The sequence below is a fragment of the Thunnus albacares genome, chromosome 3 (assembly GCF_914725855.1).
Source record: "Thunnus albacares chromosome 3, fThuAlb1.1, whole genome shotgun sequence".
Taxonomy (NCBI): domain Eukaryota; kingdom Metazoa; phylum Chordata; class Actinopteri; order Scombriformes; family Scombridae; genus Thunnus; species Thunnus albacares.
The window spans coordinates 23,825,958-23,846,932 of record NC_058108.1 but is presented as its reverse complement, the minus strand read 5'-3'; the positions used below and the strand labels follow the sequence as shown (position 1 = coordinate 23,846,932).

At 39.2% G+C, this 20,975-nt stretch overlaps 1 protein-coding gene across 4 annotated transcripts in view; it reads right to left on the bottom strand.

Moving 5' to 3' along the window:
• Positions 1-18,492, bottom strand: part of herc3 (HECT and RLD domain containing E3 ubiquitin protein ligase 3) — a 33,108-nt gene extending 14,616 nt beyond the window's left edge. The window contains exons 1-19 of one of the 4 annotated variants that reach the window (XM_044347157.1): positions 18,364-18,473; positions 16,593-16,942; positions 14,986-15,145; positions 14,668-14,744; positions 14,159-14,380; positions 13,676-13,767; positions 13,253-13,383; positions 12,712-12,863; positions 11,596-11,669; positions 10,479-10,603; positions 10,208-10,267; positions 6,614-6,725; positions 4,162-4,351; positions 2,457-2,620; positions 2,162-2,275; positions 1,745-1,768; positions 1,553-1,651; positions 786-956; positions 530-673 (exon numbers count right to left, since the gene is read on the bottom strand). In XM_044347157.1, the coding sequence (XP_044203092.1) occupies positions 530-673; positions 786-956; positions 1,553-1,651; positions 1,745-1,768; positions 2,162-2,275; positions 2,457-2,620; positions 4,162-4,351; positions 6,614-6,725; positions 10,208-10,267; positions 10,479-10,603; positions 11,596-11,669; positions 12,712-12,863; positions 13,253-13,383; positions 13,676-13,767; positions 14,159-14,380; positions 14,668-14,744; positions 14,986-15,145; positions 16,593-16,815 (2,334 nt within the window). In that variant the 5' untranslated portion in view covers positions 16,816-16,942; positions 18,364-18,473. Of the gene's footprint in view, positions 1-529; positions 674-785; positions 957-1,552; positions 1,652-1,744; positions 1,769-2,161; positions 2,276-2,456; positions 2,621-4,161; positions 4,352-6,613; positions 6,726-10,207; positions 10,268-10,478; positions 10,604-10,851; positions 10,965-11,595; positions 11,670-12,711; positions 12,864-13,252; positions 13,384-13,675; positions 13,768-14,158; positions 14,381-14,667; positions 14,745-14,985; positions 15,146-16,592; positions 16,943-18,363 lie in introns of those variants that run through there. The other 3 variants (XM_044347156.1, XR_006402880.1, XR_006402881.1) reach the window with 3 other exon arrangements.
• Between the last annotated feature and the right edge of the window lie 2,483 nt (positions 18,493-20,975).

Below are 20,975 nucleotides of genomic sequence, written 5' to 3'. Positions count from 1 at the left end.
TGTTTATTTTCACTCGCCTTCAGTTAAATACTTAAAGGGGCCATATTATACCCCTTTCCCACGCAAATTTTTCACCCTTAGCTTAGCCAACTTCACCCCATGTGACATAAGAAAGGGCATCGAATCTGATTGGCTTGTTGAATCACAAGAGTACAGAGCAAGCCAGCCCACACCAAACTGACTGGGTGACCCAAACACATACATTGAAAACACATAAGCACTGAAAAAGTGAGTTTTTCATAATATGGCCCACTTTAAACTGTTTGCAAAAGCTCTACTTTCCTTAGTACTAGTTTCTGTTCTGTCTTGAATTGTTATTTTTATTTTGTTTTATGTGTTTCAATGTGTTAGAATCTATTTATCTATAATGTGAACTACCTTCTTGTAACGTGTACTGAGACTTCTGAGATTTTACACTTTAAATAAACGTATCTACTGTTAAATTGTAGGTAAGTAGGTTTAATAAGTTAAGCAAATGGAAAAACTGTCTTCTGAATCTTTTTGCTTCATCTGTGTGTCTATATCTTACTTTGTCTGAGAACCACAGCAGGTTGGACTCTTTGTAATGAGTGAACATCCCATACACAGGATCCATCAGCTCCTTTAACAGCAGCAGGAAGAACTCTTTAGTTACTCCGCCTGCATCCACAGCCTCCTCTCCGTCAAATATCACCTGGAGGCAGGGAAGAGATAAAAGATAAGAGGAGAGATGACAAGAAAGTGCAGACGTTTGTGGAAAAAATGTTACTTCTCTGTGGGAGACAAAGCTTACGCCTGGTTCTCACCTTGAGCGGTTTCTTGAGGTCCACGTCAGAGTACATGGTGAGCTCTCGTAGCGTGTCACTTACTAAATGGTTCCTGCGCACATGGAGCACCAGGTAAGGATTCCTCGCAAGGTGGGGTTCCAGTGTGAGCAGCATGAAGACATTGTGTAGGTTTGCACCGCTTACTGCCATCTAGGTTACGGTCGCATGTGGGAGAGGAGAGATGCTTTAGTCAAAGTCAAATAGAGAGTAAGATGACATTCAATGATTCATTCAATGGCATACCCAAATGAAAAAGCTTATAACAGAAGAACTGTAAGGCCAAAATGCATGTATTAGGCTTCATTTGAAAGGTGACACCTTCTAGTTTCTTGAGATGTACTTGTTAGCACATTAGCATGTAGCTAAAACACAACCAAAACTACATCAGTTCAAATAAGGCTCAAAAAAGTGTTTTTGGTCCTCGTCTATAATGAGTCATATTTGAACAACAATAACTAGGAAATGCTTTATGTCAGAACTATGCAAACCACCACATACTTTCCACATCTTGTCAACCACACCTGTATATAATTCCAGACCTCTAGGCGTAACCTTACGGAAACTTTTTAGTTTGGTGGTGTCACTGGTGTCCCCAAACCTCTCCAAAATGTCTCCAAGTGGCCAAATTGTGCCAATTGCTTTTAGTCATTACTGTGTGATGCTAAACGGCTTACAGCTGTCTAAAGCAGGTCGCCGGCGACCTGGTGGATGTTAAGAGGTTACGTCAAGTTAAACCCACATCGTACCTGCATTTGCAGTTCAGCATCTGTTTGCAGCATGGTTGTCTTGGCTTGAGCGTTCAGTATGAACGGATAGGCACATAGGTTCACTGGGGGGAAGTCACTCTGCAGGGAAAAAACAGAATAATGTTATAAAAGGGTGGAACAAATCAAATATCTAACTTTGACATGTTTGAGGTCAATTGTTAATTCAAGTACCTGTGAAGGGGATGATCCCATTTTCTAGAAAACAAAATGAGAGAGAAAGCAAAACAGGTTAACTTGTGTGACATTATTCAAAGTGTACAATAGTTAAAATTGTTTAAAAATTCTCTTCCCCTCCATGTCCAGTGAGTCATAAAGGCATGTCTGTCAACTTAGACACTCATGGGAAAACCAAGGACTAACAAACAGCGACACACCCTCCTTACAGAAGCAGCCATGAATAAAATTCCTCACCATCTCTGCAGACACTGAGAATAACATGAGCTAAAAGCAGCACAGCTAAATCCTGAATATGCTGCTCTAAGCGCGCACGCACGTGTGTGTGTGTGTGTGTGTGGTCAGAATCAGCAGACGTCAAGTAACAAGGTAATGAAAGACTTCAAACTACAGTCAGAGAATTTCAGTACTCACAATTTCAGCTTTACTCAGAAACCACTTGAGGTAGTCTTCCTGGATGTCCACCAGGCTGGTGATGTCAGGGATATAAAAGCGGTTGTACTCCACATGTTGGGCCTTTAAGTTGACCTGGTAACATGGAACAAACACCTGCCTCAACTCCAGGAACTGGCAAAGTACAGTTCATCTCAACAGCTACCAAGAACAATTTGACCAGGAACAACACAGCATTTCCTCCTCGTATTGTACTGAGGAACAATACAGAATTCATGGCTTGTTTACAGGAGCAGCAGGTGACCTTTGTAAATACCTTGTGGAGTTTCTCCAGCAGCCTTAGTGTGGCGAGAAAATAGTTCTCATAGAACACTGGTACGAGCAGGGTCTTGCCAGCCATTAGCATGAACACAACGATGCTCTTATACATGTCGACCATTCTGGTAAACACACTGCAATCCACTAAACTCCACCAGTTATCTGCAGGGACAAAGAATAGAGTAAAATTAAATGACTGGCAATATTGTAATAGAATTAGTTGTGTGAGAAGTTGTTCTACCTGCCTCCAGTTGTAAATATGTTTGTTTGTGTGCACAATAGCATCTACTTCTAGTATTCATTAGCAGGTGCTTCTACACATGGGCAATGAATGTGTAAAAGCACCGTCCATTGTGAGTGTGCAAATGTGTAAGTAACGAAGTGCTTGTTGGATTGGTGGACATCGTCGGAAACCCCTTCAGCCAAAACCTTTCTGACGTTGAAATTGGGGGGGGGGGTTGAGTATAACAATTTTTGCAATTTACCAAAACTAACAATTCACACCCACTTCACACACCAGCAGGTATGTTTCTCATTTTTTGTATGTACAGTACAAATTACCCTGCTGGTTAATGTGGACAACACAAGGACAAACTACTTAGCTTCAAGCACACCACTGGCCTTAAAGGTACCCTGTGGAGTTTCTGACCTCCAGTAGCGATATGAGGCAGTTTTTTTATGAATGGGTTCCCATTTTGTTTGCATTGTGCATGCACACGAGGATGCACATGCCTGCATGAAAGCATGCGGTTGACACATACATTTTCCTGCCCATGGCGTCAGACTGTAAGATAGTAAACATGGACACTAACTTTGCAGGGTTTAAAGTACTTTTTAAAAAAAATCAGATTTGCAAATGTTTTATAACGAAGAAAATGCATTTAATACTTCAGTTAGACCTCGAGAATACATACAATGTGTTTTGGTGATTAACACTCATTGTAAATGTAACTTTGTTTCCAAGAAAACGCCACAGGGACCCTGTTAGTCTATAAACCAGAGTTTTATTCTGTCATATCTCATGTACATATGTGACAGAGTCTGGTGAAAGAATAAGATATGTAGCCAGGCTAAATGCCGGCAGGTGTTTGGAAAAGTCATTTACAACAACTTGCAAAATACTTAAGGAAGATTTTACATTAGATCAGTCAAAGTAGAGCCCAACCGATTAATCACCTGTCCGATATTATCAATCAATATTAGCTTATCAAAGATATGAAGGAATCAGCGTATATGTTGACCTATAAGTAACAAGAAACTGCAGTACAGATGTGCCAAAGATACGTTTGAGGGCATTTAGAAACAATGTTGTCATTATGTAGTTTTTCACCAGAGACCAGTGAAAAGTTTATTTCTTAACAGTAATGTGTCGTTTTTTTAAACTCTCTAATAACCAAATTTGACAGATATTTGTTTAAAATGTAAATTTAATTACCAATAAGCTTACAGTTTCTAGAACCATTTTCTTGTCTGGTGGTGTGTTTTTATCTGGGGATAGTTGACATGGATGTGGACGAGGACACTGACATTCTGTAGATGTCGTCATTAAGACTGATGTGGTCTGTCATGGTGTCATGGTGTGTGTCATGGCGTCACCACATGGTGTGGTGTGACATGTCGTGATATGCTCCGTTATTAGCTACCAATTGTAATTTGAAAAAGAAAAAAAAAAAAAAAGAAGTGTGTGCATGCATATATGATACCCAATACTTTGCTGGGGTTGGCGTCTAGCCGAAGGATGGCCATTGCCAGGGGGATGGTGAGGCGGATGTAGTTCTTGGAGTCCTGCAGGGCCGGGTACTCAGACAAGATGAGGTAGATCCTCATGGCCTCGACATCAGGAGGAGAGCGCGGCAGCTGGGGGATCAACAGACTCTCGAAACTCTTGGTGGCCTAAATAGACGGTTGGACATAGAAAGAGCGAAGAGACGTAGGACTGAATAACAGAACAGCTCTATGAAACAATATCAGAATCAGAATCAATATACATTTTGTCATTATTGATTAACTTAATTGAAATTTACTGCACTATGATGTGTAATGGTGCAGACACACTGGATCCGTTGACTGATATCAAGTCGACGGATCTCAGAGAGCAGGAAACCCGGCCGCACAGTGCATCATGGATACGGCACGGCATCTGAATTTGCATAATCACCACTGGACCTCAACTTTGTGCAATTGAGGTCCGTCCAGCGCTACACGGTCGGCTCACGAAACTCAGATCAAACTATCAAACTTTGCAGTGCTGATCAAATATGAATCCAGATTCTGTTACTACATTGCCTATTTTAATTTAGTGTACGGCAGAGCACCGCCCAACTCGCAGCATGTTGCCCGTCGGTTGGAGCGTTCAGTGGTCCGGTGCGTCCTCGTCGGAGTCTGTGTGTCTGCACCATAAGTATACATTTATGAGATATTTTCCAATTCCAAAACAACTTAGCTCAAGTAGACAGCTGTAGAAAAATATCAGTCAAAAATATCAGGTCACTAAAATTTGGGAGAAGCTTTTAGTGGTTTGGAACGCGGCCTCAGTCAACACACAGATTATAAATCATGTTGGATTGAGCACATGAATCCTAAACCTAACATTACTGAGCTAATGTTAGAGATTATGACTCAGTCCTGCAGTTTGTGCCATGTAGCTGTGGCAGAACTTGATGTGCTTTCAAAACAAGCTGAATATTCACTTATGACATGGATGTTTTTAACCACAAGCTAGATATGTATAAAAGCCCAGATGCTTCTCCTTTAACTGCTTCATTAAGATGACAAAAACACAAACTGGGAGATGATTTGAATCTTCACTCAGTATTAAATCTGATTCATAAGTTTAGGTATTTGGAAATGTTGTCTCCTAAAATCAAATTCTATGGTTTTGATTGATACAAATGGCTCTTAAAATAACTTTGTGTTTGGAGATTTGTGATTTAGATTTGATATTAAATGTTTTCTCCATAGCAACTTGTAATACACACCTCCTTAAAGCGAGACTAAGACATTTTTGTCTCGATTTCTGAGACTATCATAAATCGGTTGCTTTAAATTCATTGGAAAGTTGTTCACAAAACATAACTGACGCACACTCATCGAGCACTTTATTAGGAACACCTGTGCAATCTAATGTAATCCAATACAACAGCTCTGCCATAAATTCTACATTTACAAAGCTTATACACTTTCAGTTTTTGTTGACATCATCAGAAAGGTGTTAATTCTACTTTATGTTCATTATATTTTGTCCATCCACTAACATACATGAGGACTCCAGTACACCACCACCACCCACTATGACCTACATAATAAACATAAAGTAGAATTATCATCTTACTGACGATGTCAACAAAAACTGAAAATGTATAAGCTTCATAAAAGTAGAATTTATGGCAGAGTTGTTGCATTGGATTTCATCAGATTGCACAGGTGTTCATAATAAAGTGCTTGGTGAGAGTGTTTTCACCTTATGAAGTTGTTATGGGGAACGTGTTGGCAAAAGTTACTTATTTACACATCCAGCAAACAGAGCAAGAAGAGGAGTTTTGTTTCTACCCATCTGGCAAATGTAAACCAAACAGTCGCTCTCGTTTTAAAAATATCTGCCTCTTCAGCAACCAAATGCTCAAATATGTTCACCAGCTAGTCGCTAACTTTGTCTGTCTGCCATTTGGTGTCGGGTAGGTAGAGTACTGGGAATTCATCAGAGCTTTTTTTTTTTGCTGAAAACAGCTGTCTGGTACGGGAGGAAAAGAACTCTGCTGAGAGCAGTGAACGTGAACCAAAACAGTAAAGCTGCAGGCTGAGAGCTGCTAAAACGCTTCGTAGAACTGCGGAGTCAGGGGATCATTTTCCATAGGATTGTCACCACAGGCGACCAGCTTTAAAGATATTATCATTAAGTTTCCTGACGGAGAGTGAGTGGAAGAGTACGTGTAGGGGACACTGAGACTACATAAGGATTCACAAATGTTATCTTTCTCTATTATCACTTGAGATCAGATTAAAAAAAAGTGAGACAACAGAGGGGAAAACACTGTTAACATCCAAAACGTACTGCATGTCCGTGTCCTTGGAATGCAGGAAGTTGAGTTTGGATGTTAACAGAGACGTTTTACTTCCTTGTACACATTAATTTATGAATACACTATTGGCCAATACCTGCTCCAGAAGTCCAGAGAAGGCTGGTTTGCTGAGCGTCTCAAATAGCATTCTGACAGAGTTGAGATCAATTCCTGGGATCTTTGGATTGGTTTTGAAGTGGGCGTCATCACTGAGAAAGCAAACAAACATATGATTGTCTAGACTACCTATAATGTTCCAGTGATCACTAACAGGATAAAAATAGACCAGAGCTCAGATTCAGGGACTTTTGTTGTGAAGCCTCGGTATAAAAGGCAGACGTTGCTTTGGATTAAACACAAATCTATTCCAACCTGTCATTTGGCACGTCAGCTGTGAGCCAGGGTGGGTGTGCTAATTCTCAACACTCCCAGCATCAACACACACCGATATGAGCAATGCTTGTTAGGTGAACACACAGGCTAAAGGTATTTAAGCCAATCCCTAAGCAGATCTCCTCTTCAGCCTCAGAGCCGGGGACAGAGAGTACTAACTGATGGACGCGCCCACGGCATCACCTCCAAAAAAGCCGACAGAATCCTCAACGTGACTGGCGGCAACTATTTACAGTGTAAGCCTTCACAGTCTCGTAGCACAGCTTTTATTTAGTCATAAAACAAACACATCAGATCTGATCTTGCGGAGACTGTTTGCCAAACAAATAACACTGATGTCAATAGCACAGCGGTTGTGCTACATTCCAGTGAACAGTGAATATGAGCCATGAGCACTCACTGAACTCTGTCAGCTTTACTTTAAATTAAGAACGATATGAGCTGTTCTGGATCCCAAATGTAACACCGGAGAGGACGACACTTGCTGTGTGTGGTGTAGCCAAGCAACTACATCACACCCCAAAGCTCATGGGCAGATACAAATCCAGTGTACATTAAATTTTAAGTTTATCTTACAGTAAAAAGGAAATGCATCTACAGGATTGGCATGATGAGGAGTGATCCTACAGGCTGTTCAATAGTGATAGTGAAGACCAGGAAAAGAGTATCGCACCAGTTCTAGCATCATTACACCGGCTACCTGTAATGTTGAGGATTGATTTTAAAATTCTTTTACTTTACTGATTGTTTATCTGAGTACGTTCCAAACTGTTCCCTTAAGTCGTTTAGTGTCGGCTTGCTCAATATACCAAAAATGAATTACAAACAGTATGGTGAAGCAGTTTTCTGTTATTATGCACCAAAGGTTTGGAACAAAGTCCCATCATAAATAAGACAAGCAACCTCTGTTGATGGTTGTAAGAAACAGCTCAAAACATATTTTTATGATCTTGCTTTTAATGAATTCCACCTTTTTTAACACCATTGTTATTATTTGATATTTATTTTATATTTCTCATACTTGTTTTCTGCTTTTTATATCTTAAGATTGTCTTTACCATTATCAACTTGTTTTTATTACTAGTATTATCCTATTTTTTTCTGTATCTTTAGGATTTTTATTTGTACATTTTGCTCCTTGTGTCTCCTGTTTTTAATACCTGTGTTACTGATTTCTATTGTATCTCTCTATCTCTAAGCAGTTTGAGCTGCATTTTATGATATGAAAGGTGCTATATAAATAAAGTTTATTATTATCATTATTTTGTTTTTGAAAAGTTACTTTTTTAGCTCTGTGGACAGAGGAAATCAGTTTAAAGGTAAGTGTGGTACTCATAATTTGACCATTATACACTGGTTTGTCATAAGTTTTAGGAAGACAGAAGCAAGCTATTAAAGGAGGTTAAGATACTACGTGATTAGACAAAGCACTGTCAAAACAGAGAAACTTTTCAAAGCCAAAAATGCATTAAAATAAAGAACTAATCCTGATATATTTATTAAGATAATAATGGCTAGATTCAAGATTCCAATTTCTATTGTATTGTGTTCGTCCAGTGTTTAACTTCAGCTGCTGTTTCTGTTCTTAAGCCTTTCCTCACAGCAGACGTTTTAACTTGTCATAGTAGAAACGCACAAGTATTACTGATTATTAATTATTATTGACACCTGTGCTTTTCTTACTGTGACATGCCCAGATGTCTTCTGCAAAAAAAAAAAAAAAGTTAATTTTTCTGTTTCTTTTTCCCGTATGCGCAGTTGTACACATGTAACTACTTAAAGTTGTGGAATAAAGTCATCTGTCATCTCTGTCACATGTAACAGTGGCTTTAGTAGCTTTGCCAACAGTCTCGATAAGTCCTTCTGAGTTTCAAGGGAGGGAGTAGAATAAAACGGTCCTTCATGGTCTCCAAAGCTCATTCCCCGAACACGATAACTATCTGCTGATGAGTCTGTCCTCAAAAACCACCCACACAGGCTGACTGTCAAAGAAATCTGGAGTCTCACAGGTCTCAGTGACCAAAAAGATAGCATCTTTCTCAGCCCTGATGATCAGCATGTTTGACGGATAAGATGACATAACACGAGTGAGAGCATGTGACAAGTAAACCAAGTAGATCCTGTGAGGTTGCTGGTGAATCGGTTCTCAAGAATTTTGCTGACATACGAGTCTGTGCATTCAGCTACATGGTTTTTAGTATCATAGTACTGTACTCTTCCTCTTCATTTTTATTTAGGTGAACATGTCTGGATAGCATGCCAGTATCTATATGATGAAAAACGAATGTAAATGACACTAGAGCTGCAACGATTAGTTGGTTAACCAATTAGTCAATATACAGAAAATCGAATAATCGTTTTAGTAATTTTTAAAGCAAAAATGCTAAAAATTTGCTGGTTGTAGCTTCTTGAATGTGAAGATTTGAAGCTTTTCTGTGTCATAAAAGATTATAAACTGAATATCTTTGGATTTTAGACTGTAGGTCAAATAAAACACAACATTTGAAGATGTCACCTTGAACTCTAAGAAATGATGATGGACATTTTTCACTATTTTCTGACATTTTTTTTGACAAAACGATTAATCAATAATGAAAATAATCATTACCTGCAGCTAGCTTTAATAAAGACACTAATAAAATACCTACTGATCCTCACCACGGTCAGATGTATTGTGTGAAATGCAAAGCGAGGAGGACAAACACTGGAAATCCAGCAGCACAGTGCAATTTGCACTTGCTGCAACCATATTCAGTGCTTTTTTTTTTGGTACTTTAATCGGTGGAGGCTCACCAACATAGACCACCTCCGAAAAGAGACTAACCTGTTTTATGTATGCTACGGTTGCTGTTGTTAATTTTGATAACAGCCTTCAATCAGTCTACACAGAAAGGCAGTTTTATTCTGGCAATGGAATTTGTCATCCACATCATTTGTCATCAACACAGCAGGTGTATGTGTAACATCTGCAGTCCTGAACTTAAGTGCCGTGCATTGTGAGAGCACAGTTATGCACACAAGATCAAGGTTACCCTGATTAAATCTTGCATGGGTGGTTAAGCATGATATCACCCTGTCTTTCGTTTGTCCATTACAGTGCTATATTCTACGACCATTTGATGCTGTAAAGACCAGTTTCCTCACAGTCATCACAGGGTTTTCTTATCTTATTCTTACGGTAGCCCTTCTTATTAAAACACGTAAACCTGCTGTGATGTGAGAAAAGGCCAAGACATCACTTCCTGTGCCATTTACAATAAGTGTTCGGATACAGAAAAAACATGAAGGGGTCGAGTACCTTTGGTCCAAGAAGCTGGCGTTCCAGCAAGCCGTAGAGGAGAGTTGTATTATGATATCACTGTGCACAAAAACAGAAAACAGAGCATTACAATGAAAAGTTTAAACTGAACAACAAGTACAGAGACCATTAAAATACAAATTGAGTTAATATCTATACATATCAAAGCAAGCAAATCCAATATCACCATTAAAACTGATGGTGTACAACAAGTTAATACTTTGAAATATACAATCAAATCCGTTTCAAACAATTATTGTTTATTACTTACTTTTTGACACTAGAATCTGTGGTGTACATCAGTTTTAACCTCCACGAATTTAATCTTTCATAATTGATTGGGGAGAGAGTTTTACTGATATTAATCACTCTGAAATCTTCTGGGGGGGCTGAACTCTGCAGAGAGGAAGACAAGCAGAAACAGAACAGCAATGTTACAAACATTTGGAAGATTGTTTGTGCTGGCACTTCCACTGCGTTTGGCACAGTAAAGCACAGAGCTGGCTTGGCTTGTGCATCTCTTTCCTCCATGAAGATAAAATAAATAGGCCACGCCTGAGGTCTAAATATTTTTGTTGTAGAGATTGAATGTGTGTTATGTCTTTATCAGTGGACATTCCTGGCAATTTGTTGCATATTTGTACCAGACAATTGCTCCATAGATCCTTCAGGGCCAATATATGAACCGGTCAAAGTTTAGCCGTTAATGCCACCCTGTGGTGAAACGCTGACAGTGATGAACCGGAGTGCAGCAACACTGGCAAAAAGAAAATACATACCACATTAGCTGCAACTTAAATTGACCGATTTATTTAGGTGTAGTTTTTAAAGTATGCATCTTATTTTGCTTTAAAAAGCATTTTTGTGTTGAAACTATTATATTACAGTCAATGTTGAGGGTTTACAGTAGGCAGCTAGTGTTGATGGTAAGGTTAGAGGATAAGGAATTAGTAGATTAAATAGAGGATCCTGATAATCCCCAGAAGATCAGCAGCTCAAGGATGTGTGTGTGGAGTAGATTTGTATAACCTTTTTCAGTCATGGTATATGTAACATTGTTGGCTTCGTCTATCTTATAATACATCTCATCTTCTTAAGACACCTGATTTTCTGTCTGCATCACACATTTATCCATGTTTTCTAACTTTAGGTGATACAGTATGCATGTGGTAAAATTAAAAATTACAGTAAAATTGTCATTAAAAAAAAATCAATTCTGTGACTGAAGAACTGCAAAAACTGAAGAGAGTGATATGAATCAATGGGACTATTGTCAGAAGATGTACAAACTACACAAATAGTGGGGACCAACTGATGAAAACATCATAAATAAGGCAACAAGCTTAAAAACGGGGATTACTCAACGCTTTATCAAGTCACATACATACCTGTTCATTAGAGTAGAATAAGAAACTATGGTCTCCTCCACAGATGATTTTGGTCACTGTATATTGTTTTGAATCTGATAAAGAAAGACAAATACAACACGTTAGCTGGCTGACATTTTATAACAGTGAATCAAATACTCACTTTGATGCCTTAATGTATCTGCTTTTCACCTGCATTTGTATGACATGGTGCTTCACAAATAAACTTGAACCTAAGTATGTGGTGTTAAAGGCTGTTCAATTATAGATCAATTGTAGATGCAATCTTAAAATATTCACATGATAGTCGTCATACTTGTACTTTGCTTATTTTCCATGTCGTAAATAATAAATATTTTAAATAATACATTTCCAAAAAATGTCACTTTTACTTGCTAGAAAATAAAGAGCGCACATCTAAATACATAAGTATTAATAAATGGAAAATGTTTTAAATAGTAGCCAGAGATTTCAAAAAAGTAATTCAAGCCACACATATCTGGTAACTACAGTATAAGTTTATACCACAGACCCTGTTTACACTTGGTTTTAAAATGCATCTTGGCTGATCGGATCACAAGTGGACAGCGTTAAATACAAGTGTAAATGACCACGAAGACGCATTGTGATCCGATCACTCAAAGCACTTGTCGAGATGGTCTGGGATGCATTTGACCACATATCTTTTGTAGTATAAACGCTGATGTATCCTGATGGATCCCCGACAAGGACTTAACAGGAAAATACATCATCAATGCAGGACGTGGTGGTTGTTTTGATGACAGCACGCTAACGCCAAATAACTTTGTCCCGCCAATCTCAACAGTTGGAATAGTTGTACATGTATATCAGATATTGAAACATTTCTGTTTTCTTAGCTAGAATGTACGAAACAACTCTGACGCTTGTCTGGTGACAGACTGACATAATAACTCTGCGCAGGGCCCTTCGACATTGTGGCGGAAGTGACGTAGGCAGTAACGAAATCTGAACACAAGTGGTCAGCTCTCACCCTGGAGACACATGATAGACACGGGTGTGAACGGCGATGTGTCTCGGCTGTCCACTTCTGTTCGGATCACCGAAACCAAGCGTAAACAGCCTCATAGAGTGAGCAAACAAAGTCTTCTGCCTTACCTGTTCTATTGGAATGTCCATGCAGGAAACTGGTCTTGACAGGAGATGGGCCTCTGGCATCTCCCAGTACTCCTGTACCCAGCTGGCCATGGCTGTTACAACCAAATGCATAAACCATACCAGAGGAAGGAACGAACGCCAACGTGTGGTGCCTGACAAAAAGAAAAAGAAAGATGCAGAAGGACACAATTTATACAATGAATTCATTAGTTATGCCTGTATAGTCTTAATTTAAGCCAATTAAATTACCCTGCAATTCATTTGTGATCTTTTAATGCTCAGTTTTTGTTTCAGAAATGTGTTCTCTACAGTAACTCTACTGCTAAGGCTGTAGTGTTTCTTATATTCTCTCCCTCTTATGTATATCAATGGAAGTGAATAAAACACTGAAAATACTATGTAAGTTAAACACCACCACTAACCTACTATTGAACTTAATCAACACCTTTCTGACTTCACAAACATATAATTTACTGCAGGATTATTGTATTCAGCTACATCAGATTGTACAGGTGTTACCTAATACTCTGTGTAGCTTTACCTGCCACAGGCGATCTGGGACACCTCTGTGCCCATGAGCTCCAGCACTCGTCTGGGTAAAAGTTCATTATTGGTGGAGGCGTGCCCCAGCTGACCCCATGAGCCATCACCGAACGTAAACAAGCCACCATCCTGCCAGAGAGAAAATACAATGTAATTTTGCTTATTAAAGCACATGTATCAGGTATTGGGTCGGGGTTATTTAGGCAGATTTAAACAGACTGGTTGGAATATGTTTTAGATTTTTCAAGGTCCTCTTGAAACAAATGCTCAGTATAACAAGAAGCAGGTCACTACAGTATAAAAAGAAAATACTCTAATTATCCAACAACTGACAATTATTATAGATTTGGTGGCATGCCATCAGAGGCAGCAAAATATGTTATATATGTAAGCACAGGTGAGGGTTCAGCTATATTGATACCTTTGTGAGGGCAGCTGTATGTTCATCTCCACAACTGATGTAAACAACTTTTTGAGATCTCAAAAATTTGATGTGGCAAGGGACAGCACGATCTGTGGAAGGGAAACATAAGGTTTTCAATTAAACATTTTATACTATTCTCTGCTTCAACATGGCCACCTATAACCATTTTATAAACCATTTTCAAAGGAATAACCCACTTCCTGTACTGCTGGTAAAACATTGCCAAACACCAATGTATTACTTCAGTTCAGTGTGTATATTTCCTCTATATAGACACACAGTACTTGGTGAAATATACACACTTCTCTATTGTCCAAACAATACTGTAAGTGCTATGTGCAACGTTAATTCTACATTATAATTAGCAACAAACACTATGCTACACTGGAATAAATAATAATACATCTTATGTCTTAGAAACACAATGCACTTTAAAAATGTAAAGAGTCCAGCATCTTTCTATCCAGCTGATTTTTTTACCTTGTTTATCATTGAGACCCAGCTGTCCAGCTCTGTTCTTTCCCCAACCAAACACAGCTCCGGACAAGGAGAGCGCAAAGCTGTGATCTCCACCAGCGGTTATCTGTGCCAAAGGAATTCCCGCCAGAGACTTCAGAGGATGAGGGAACAGCTTACTGGGCTCTCCTTTACCCAGTCCAAGCTGGCCACTGGTGTTCTGGCCCCACGTGAACAGCTGGCCATCTAAGAGTTTGGAAAGCACATAGGACACTGTTAACTGTAAGTCCTAAAAATAACCTCTAAAACCTACAGCCAACCATCACCAAACCCCGAACCATCTCCAATCTCAACATAAACATAAACAAAATAAAGAAAATAAACACAATTTGTCTCTCAAGAAGAATTTGAGATGTGTATTCTGACACCAGATGTGAACTGCAATCAGTTTGAATGTACAGTGTGTGGATATGAGATTCCAGATCTAAAGAGTGATATAATCGTGTATTATGAAGAGATTGTGCCTTTCACACCTCTAGAAAGTGCGATGCAGTGTTGATTCCCACACATTACTTGAGAGATGCGGTGGTCACACAGCCTTTTCACCAACCTGAGGAAAACACAAAAAACATTTGTTCATCAGGTCCGAAATCCTGTAAAACTAACTTGGTTTCAGGCTACTGAATGCATCTGAAAAGTCATTATAATAGTTCATTACATTTTAAAATCAATTATATTTTAATGGAAACATAAGCAGTCAGAACATTGTTACTATGGATCCCTAGTCTATGTGTTTGTTTCTCTTTTCAGACTCAAAGCATCAGTTCCTCTATAGTGCACTACACAGTCACCTTGGGATTCGAACAGTCGCCTCTGCAGTCCCCAGACCGAGCTGGCCCCCTTCACCAGCTCCCCAGGCAAACACCTGGCCCTGCTCATTCACCGCCATAGAGTGGGCCCGACCACATGACACCATTGTTATCTTCTGAGTGTCCAGAGCTCCTACTAGCTCTGCGGAGAGGAGGAAGAGCTTGTAAGACTATCACAGAAACAGCTGCATGAAAAATAAGAGATCAAGGTATGTAATGTTTTGATTCTGGTGCTGTAAATGTTCATTTTACAAATAGCTAGATATCCATTTTAATTGACAACTGGTGCTTAATCTTATTTTAGGATCTTATGACACAGAGGGCATTTATGATGTCCTCATGAACCCAACCCATGTAAGGCATTTAACATGTGCAGTCTATCTCATCAACAATCTTTCCTACAGCACCAACTTAGATATGTGTTCTTCAAATTACCTAAGCAAGAAAACATTAATGTACTGTATGTGATAACATAGTAACGCCCGAGATTCAAGATGCTAAGAACAAATAAAACCATTAATACACAGAAAAAAATCCGAGTCATCTTTGTTTTCAACTACGCTGTAAAAATGGGCTTGTCTCGAGACAATACTTGATGTCACATAATAGAAAATGGAGAAATGCAGTAGGAAGCATGTGTGAAGGGAACATGTGCAGTAAACAATTAGAAACTTTGCAGTCGGTGTGCTCATTTCCTGAGTGGTTTCCTGCTATCGTGTAGGCTCTCACATGCCTGTATAATACAAACGTCTGCTCACATGACACAAACACAAACCCACCGCTGTCTGTAATCACTTTACAAGCTACAAGAGTTTCAAATCTAGAAATGGCAATGAAGCTAGCTGTGCAATCTCATGCTACCAATAAAAAAGACCTAGAAATGGAGGCACATTGACTAAAATGTGTATTTATTTTGATAATATTGACGCTTTCTCTTTGCAGTCAATTTTGCAGCCAAAGTAATGTTGTGTTGTGTATAACACAAGTGAATAAAATACATGAATTGTTACATAAAGCTTGTGTTGTCACCATGTTTTTGCCTGGTAACTTTATCAACATCGGTTATCAGTCATGCAGGTCGTATCATATTTAGCAGCGATGAAAACAAACTAATTGGACTTGCTAAGACCTGTAGAAGACATTTAATGGCACATTGGAGAAGCTACTTCAGTTCTACATAAATGTGGAAATGTTGGAGCAACGTCATCTTGAGATATTCTCATATGAGAAGGTGACTCTACTGCAGTACGTCTGGCTGTAACTGCTACATAATAGGCCTTCCTCTTTTAGTTTAATAGCACTTTTAATCATTTAGGAAGTTTGAAATATGAATAAAAAAGGTTTAGAAATAGTCAAAACATATTATTTCACATAACACCAATGAGAGAGGGAATGAATTCTCCACTTTAATAAGGCCACCGACTCACGCACTAGCGATATAGATCATGTCATGCTCACCCGTATTCTCACACATGCTTTGTAACTTTCCACACACACCAAGCAGTGAGAGTGCAGGGTGGTGCAACAACCTACAATGTATAATGATTAACCAAAAGGAAATGAATCTGCCATTTACACTTAAAGTTTACCTGGGGAATTCCCTGGTTTGTCGTGGCCCAGCTGCCCACAGCTGTTAGAGCCACATGTGTACACACTGCCATCATGAAGCAGGAACATTGAATGTTGTCCTCCACAAGCTACCTCTATCAGTCCCCTGCCACTGAACGCCTGACAGCTCCTTGGCTCAAACATGGGGTTTTTCTCCACACCAATACCCAACTGTCCTTCTTTCGCGTTACCCCAACACAGCATGTTGGCGAAGGAGAGGGGATGAGCACCGGTCTGAAGAGGCAGAGACAGTGATGTCCAGATGGAGGAAGACAAAATTGTTCAGGCTCGAAAGCAGCCCCGTTTTCTCCTCTTCATGTGAATGCCAACCCTAAAAGAAACAAACAGAGTGATTATGTCATCTTTCTTCATTAGGAACACATACTGATCACTGTGCTCCATGTGTGAACTCTGACAATGTTTTAAGAATGAAAGAAGGATGGGTTTAGAGGTGGGAACGTGGTGGAGTGTGAGAATGATGTAAGAGGAGCTACAACAGAGGAATAGGCAGTGTGTTTAAATAAATCCTGTCAGTGTAATCCCTGCTTAAGCAGCTCCAAGCGGCCCGCCTTAATGTCAATCCACTCGCAGCATGCATGTTACTGAGTTAGCCAAAGGTAATAAACAAATGGAGATAAATAAGGAGACAGAGAGAGAAAGAGACGTGCAAGCAGCATGGATTCAACCACATGGGACCATCCCACACAGGAGTCACCTCATCATACTCATTAGAGTATCTCTAACCAGGAGTTATAAAATGACTTCATGTCAAGAACCATATCAGACCCTGATTTGACCTCTCCGTTGTCACGCTGAGCCCCATTTGAAAAGCTGTTTGCTAAAACTGATGTAATCTAATTCAACAGCCCATGAAAGAAGTTTAGAGGGAAAAATCACTATTTCGTGGAGCTGTTAACAACTCATAGACATCTGAAATGTGACCTTGACTACACCCTGCTTTTTGTAAGACATCAAAAGCCAAAAAAGTTGGAAACCACTGGTTTAATCTTTAACAATGTGGTGCATTTTAAAAGCTTGTTATACCATCCATTATGTCGAATCTTCATCTGAAAAGTCACTAAAGCTGTCAAATACATGCAGTGGAGTAGAAGTATAAATCAGCATAAAATGAAAATACTCAAGTAAAGTAGAAATACCTTAAATTAGGTACAGTACTTGAGTAAATGTACTTAGTTACTTTCCACCACAGTGACTAACACATTCATAAGTAACGTTAATATAGCTCGTAGCTTGCTATAACATCCCAAACTCGGTTTCGAGATGCTAAGAAACTATTTGAATCCAAGTTTATGATCTGTGGCAATTAAAATTAGCAATTAGCAATGAGTTTAATATGAATGCCGTTCAGTTAGTCGCTATGTTTATTAGTGAACTGTAAATGGTCCAGCCCTTTTCATCTGAAAGGACATTTACGTTAGCTTGCTGTTGGGGAGAAAGTGAAGAGGATAAACATGATAAACACAGTCAGCAGCCGTAGCGAAATATCTCCACTGACATTATTAGCTTGTAAAACAGTTTAGTGACGGAAACGGAAAACGTCTTGTCGACCCACACAATCCATCATAGGTAATAGTTAGCTACCTAACGCTAACCTTAGCGAGCTACACTAACGCTGACTTTAAGTCTTACGCAGGAAAAACATTAAATCCACTGGTTAACCGACATCATTAAGTGTGACTAAAACAGAAATGTAATGTAGGTAGTTCGTCCCAAATTCAAAGAGGATGTTACCTGGGCAGATGCATTCTGATATTGGGCGTTTGATTCCAGTTAATGAGTTAAGCTCGAAAAACAAACGAGGAAATGCCACTGCTGGCTACGTCACTAAACGTCACCTGAGAAAAAGCTACGATTGGCCCGCCGAACAGGAAGTGCAGGTGTTACAGCAAATTCTGTGACCCGTCAGATTCTGTGGTTTGTTTAGGAATCGCAGCTAGCTAATATTTACATTGCAAACGCTTTATCCCATTGTATCTTTATCTTTCATATGAGCTGTTGCCAAAAATGGGGTCTCCATATTGTTCAGAGAGGGTTGCCCATTTCGATAGCTGTAAAGAAAAAAAAGACCCCATTCATAGAAAGAATTGCAGATCCTTGCAAGCTACCATGGCGTATTGCTGCCCTCTAATGTTCCTTTTGACAGTTATTTATATTTTGTTGTGTAGTCTAATACTGTGCAAACATTCCAGAAATTTCTTCATTTTAGTCCAATTATCCAGGTTGAGTAAAGTGAGCAGAGTTTCTCCAACTGCTCCCAGTTCTTTGAACAGCTTCAGTCCTTTGATGTGAGTAATTCTTGCACTGGATGAGATGTGTCTCACTGTCTCTGAGCCTCCACACTCACATTTGCCATCCGGGTGTTTCTCAGTCATAGCCAGCCTGCTCCTAAACCCACAATGCCCAACCCTCAATCTGGTTGTGACAACCGAATCCTTTCTGTTGTAGGGAAAATTGCTCTTTGTTTTTTCCACTTTTTTCTGTAAGACCTCCCCTTCTTTTCCTTTTTCCATGTATTCTGCCACATTACTCTTAGTGACTTGGTTATGACTGAAGTGTATTCTGACAGTCCGTATTGCAGTACTCTGTCAGTAACCCCGTTTTTCCAGCATCTGCACTAGTCTGTCTGTTATCATCTGTTCCATTATTTTACATAATACAGAGGTGAGGGCAGTGTGCCTATAAGAACTAGGGTTATCTGGCTCCTTTCACAGGTTTCAAATTTGGAATTATTACATGTTTCCACTCCTTATGAAGATGACCAATCTCCCACACATTATTGATTAGAGCTAGCATTTCCTCTAGCACCAGCCCTCCAGTGTGTTTAAATAGGTGATGTCATCCCAATCCTTCTCTACCTGGAGTGATATCTTTGCCATGATTTATAGCTCTTTTCAATTCCTCTAATGTGAAAAACACATTGATAGCACCAGAATTATCCCAATTAATTTGTAATTTATCATGTTTTTGTCTAATATTTCCCCTCTCCTTCCTCTGTTTTCCTCATTTACATTGTTTGAACTCTGGTTTGTTATACAGTTGACTTATACAGTACATGATAGAGATAATTCAATTTGTCAAAATAGTGGCTTGCACTATTTCAGCTATCTCCTTTTTAAATTCTTTTGATAGTTTCAATGGACTGACAGAAGCTTTAATGATAATGATAATTAATCTGAGATATTTAAAGGTTTAAAAGCACCAAGTCTGGTGAGGAAGAGACCCACTACACATTTATTGCACTCAATATGTAGGCTAAGTATTTGCCTGATTGAATATTTTTAATCTTCTCATTAAATCTCTTTGAATTTTATTTGAAGATCCAGGAGCAACTGAATCCCCTGGTTTTGATTAACTCAGAGATCAACTGTTTACAACAAATATCTAAGGGTATTTGAATTATCACTCACCTTACTCTGGAAAAGTATCTTGTAGAATCTCCTAATTCACAGTGAGTTCACTTTTCTGCAAAACTCTTTCAGCTATATAGCATTTATAATACTTAAAGTATCCAAGACAACCTGGGTGATGCATGATGGCAGTGGATCAGACAGTTACTGCATAAACATTTTCAAAAAATGAGACATTATTGCCAATTGAGTTTTAACATAAGACACCCTCTCTTACTAATGGGAACGATGACAAATGCCCTCAGATATAGCCTAACCCTGAAACTGTTTTATAAATCAAGTTTATTCTTGAATGAATTAAAGGAAATAAATAAGCAAAACATGTTAACAACATATTAGGATGTGTTTTCACTGATGTTGTACAATGCCTGTACAATATCGGCCCTTATAAGAAGTGCTGAGAAAAACTGGCTAATTGCTGACCCCTTGTGTAAGGTCAACAGGTGCATGCAGGTTTTGGTGCACTGTGTGCAGGTTAATACAGTGACAGGAGCAGATTCTTCCATTTAATAATAATAAGGAGGAGGCCGTTTTTTAAAAAAAATCAGTTGTCAGTAACAATGTCAGGACATAGGACAGCAGCGGCAGTAAATTCTGTACCCCGAAGCCAAGGATTAGGCCTGCAGGATGATTAGGTTAAACATTCAGGCCTTCGACGAGTTATGTAATAATAATGTAAATATTACATAATATTATAGCACATGTCGTAGAGGAAGTAGGAGGTGTCTGGATCCCAGAAGGACTAAGGGAAGAGTGACTGTAGAAGTCAATATGTTGAGGAAATTCCATTCTCTGACTGGCTGCGGAGGCCAAACTTGCTGATCAATGATTGGCGTATACAGCTGTCATTCATCATCTCTTTGACCAATCATGTGCACCATACATGGGGCGTCAAAGGAGGCGTAGACGTTTCTAGCACGCTGATTGGCGCGGGGA